Raw genomic sequence first — 2,755 nt, 5'->3', positions numbered from 1 at the left:
CACGGCATGGAGTGAGACATTCCAAATTCAAATCCTGCCTCTGTCACTTACTGGACCTCACCTTGGACCTGTTGTTCAGCCTCTTGGATGGATGGATGATGGGTGGATGGATGGATAGATGGTTGGATGGCTGGACAGGTGGAAGAATGAATGAGTATATGGATAGATGAGTGATGAGTGGGTGATGAATGATGCATAAATGGTTTCCTCACCCACACAATGGGAATTATAATGATCCCATCTTCCCATCTCATAGAATTATCAAAAATATTAAATGAGAAAAAGCAGAAGGGACTACTCAGCATGGTTACAGTTCCTGTTATGATTATTAATTTTGGGGGCTATAGGAGTCCACAATCTAATGGCTGGGAGTCAAGAAAACGGAGTTTGAGCCCCACCTGTTCCCCTGGCTCCAAGGTGACCCCAAGTAGGTCAGCCCTCCTCTCTGGACCTCATCCTAGCTGTTGGTTCTACAGTCCTGGCTTGGGCTTGGGCTTGAGGCAGGGTACTTACGCGGGGTACTCGGGCACGCGGTCCCTGAAGGCAGGAAGCTCTGCCACATACTCATTGTAGAGCCACTTAACCTTGAAGTGGAGGTTCATGTAGTCGGCACTCTTGCACAGGCGATGCTTGTCATGCTCTGGTGAGGGTGGGGGGTGGTGCAAGAAGGGGGAAGCTCAGCCAGGAGGGTCTGCCACCTTCATCCTGTCCCCTCTGATCATCACTAGTGTCTGACCTCAGGTAGGCAGATCCAGAATACTCACAGCCTTGGAGAGGACACTGAGGCACTAGTACCCACCACAGTCAGGCTGGAAAACATGAGGGTGGGGGGCTCACCTTCCATGGCATACTTCATGTCCTGAGCAAACAGATTCCACATCACTTCAGCGCTGATTTTACCCACGTTCAGCTCCTGGGGAAACCTGGTGAAGGTCAGAGGTGTGTGAAACCTTGGCAGACAGAAGCCAGATGGTATGGGCTGCTTTGCCTTTACCTGTCCCAGAGGGCAGTGTAGGGCAGGGCAGGGGAGTGGAATCTGTATTCAAGTTCTCTCACAGCCACTGACTTGCTGAGGGATTCTACATGAAGATTCTACTTCTCCCTGAGCCTCCACCCACCCATCCATCCATCTCTGCAACCATCTATACATCCATTCATCACCTACTCATCATCTGTCCATCCAGCCACCCATCCATTCACCCATTTGTCCAACTGCAGTGCAGTGAATTGCTTCTGTATGGCCCTCTAGCCCTGATCTTGTAACTACCACAAAATGATTGGGTGGACTATGCAGATAAGGTACTTGTGGCCTACCAAGGAGATTGGACAGTTTTTGCTAATGCAAATAAGGTGCATGGAACCCTGTGGGGGGAGGAGCATGGAAATAAGGTGCATGGAACCCTTGTAGGGGATTGGTCAGTTTTGCCATCCTGCTAGGCTTAAAGGGAGCCAATCCCAGAAGTTGGAGGGGGAAACCTCACTATCATTAAGAAGAAGAGCCAGGAGTGGAGTGCATCCTTTGGACCCAGGATCCCTGTGCTGAGAACCTTAAACCCAGGAGACAGAGAGCTGTAACACTGAAAACAGCACAAGATGGCAGCAGCATGGGACCAGCAGGCTAGTCTCACTGACCCATGGAGTAAGAGAGCTGAGCACCTTCAAGAAGGAGGCTTCCTGGTGGAGTAGGGTGCCTTCGGTCACTTATCAGCAGAGCTAAAGAGCTTTGTAACACTTGCCCAAGCAGGGCATAGAGGAAGGCTGAGGGCCAAGGGTGAGGGCCGAGGGCTGGGAGCCAAGAGTCGAGAGCAAGAGCCGAGAGACGAGAGAGGCTGCCTGTGGGCATGGCCGAGAAGAAGCTGTCCTGATCGAAGAACTGTATCCTGAGTCATTCCTGTTACTTCCAAGTTGATCCTCATCCTGAATTGTAACCTGTCACTTCCCTAATAAAACCCATAACTGTGAGTATGGTCTATAAGTTTTGTGTGGTCATTGCAAAGAATTATTGAACCCAGCAGAGAAGTAGAGAGTGCTATGGGAGGGACAGCTGGTGTCAGAATTGGTAAAAAAAAAAAAAAAAAAAGTTTGGAGAATGGAGGTATTTCTGACTTCCATCCCATAGGAATTAGCTCTGGGCTGATGCTGATGTTGATTCTCTTCTATTACCTTGAAGTTAGATGAGGCCTGACGCCACGCCATTTGTACACCAACTATCCAGTCATTCATTCATTCCTCCATCCATTCTCCCACCTATCCATCTACTAACCCATCCATCCACCCATCCATCCATCCCTCCCTCCCTCCATCTAGTTATCCATTTGTTACCCATTCATCCATCCACCACCTATCCATTTACCCGTCCATCCGTTCACCATCCATCTATCCATCCACCTATCTGTCCATTCATCTATCTATTCATTGGTCTATCCACCTATCTACCCATCCATCCATCCATACATCCCACCCACCCACTCATCCATCCATCTATCCATTCATCCATCCATCCATCCATCCATCCATCCATCCATCCGTCTATCCATCTGTCCATTCATTGATCCACTCTTTAGTCCATTCATTCAAAATCCTTGGCCATAACTTCATATCTAAGCAACCAGAAGATGTTATCACCCCAGAGTTAGGGGTCCCTCTAGTACTCACCTTGGAGAGATATAAGAAAACACAATAGTGCACTTAGCTATACACAGATGAAAATTAATCTATTAACCCACAAACCAAAATTGTGTACACAACTCACATA

At 48.5% G+C, this 2,755-nt stretch overlaps 1 protein-coding gene across 1 annotated transcript in view; it reads right to left on the bottom strand.

Annotated features, from left to right (window-relative positions):
• UNC13A (unc-13 homolog A) overlaps nucleotides 1-2,755 on the bottom strand; it is a 67,412-nt gene that overhangs the window by 21,109 nt on the left and 43,548 nt on the right. Inside the window, exons 24-25 of the mRNA XM_004384506.1 lie at nucleotides 838-994; nucleotides 514-640 (exon numbers count right to left, since the gene is read on the bottom strand). Coding sequence (XP_004384563.1) covers nucleotides 514-640; nucleotides 838-994 — 284 coding nt within the window. The remainder of the gene's footprint in view (nucleotides 1-513; nucleotides 641-837; nucleotides 995-2,755) is intronic.

This window comes from Trichechus manatus, unplaced genomic scaffold (assembly GCF_000243295.1).
Source record: "Trichechus manatus latirostris isolate Lorelei unplaced genomic scaffold, TriManLat1.0 scaffold00122, whole genome shotgun sequence".
Classification (NCBI taxonomy): Eukaryota; Metazoa; Chordata; class Mammalia; order Sirenia; family Trichechidae; genus Trichechus; species Trichechus manatus.
Note: the sequence above shows the minus strand (reverse complement) of the source record. Positions and strands in the feature narration are given on the sequence as shown.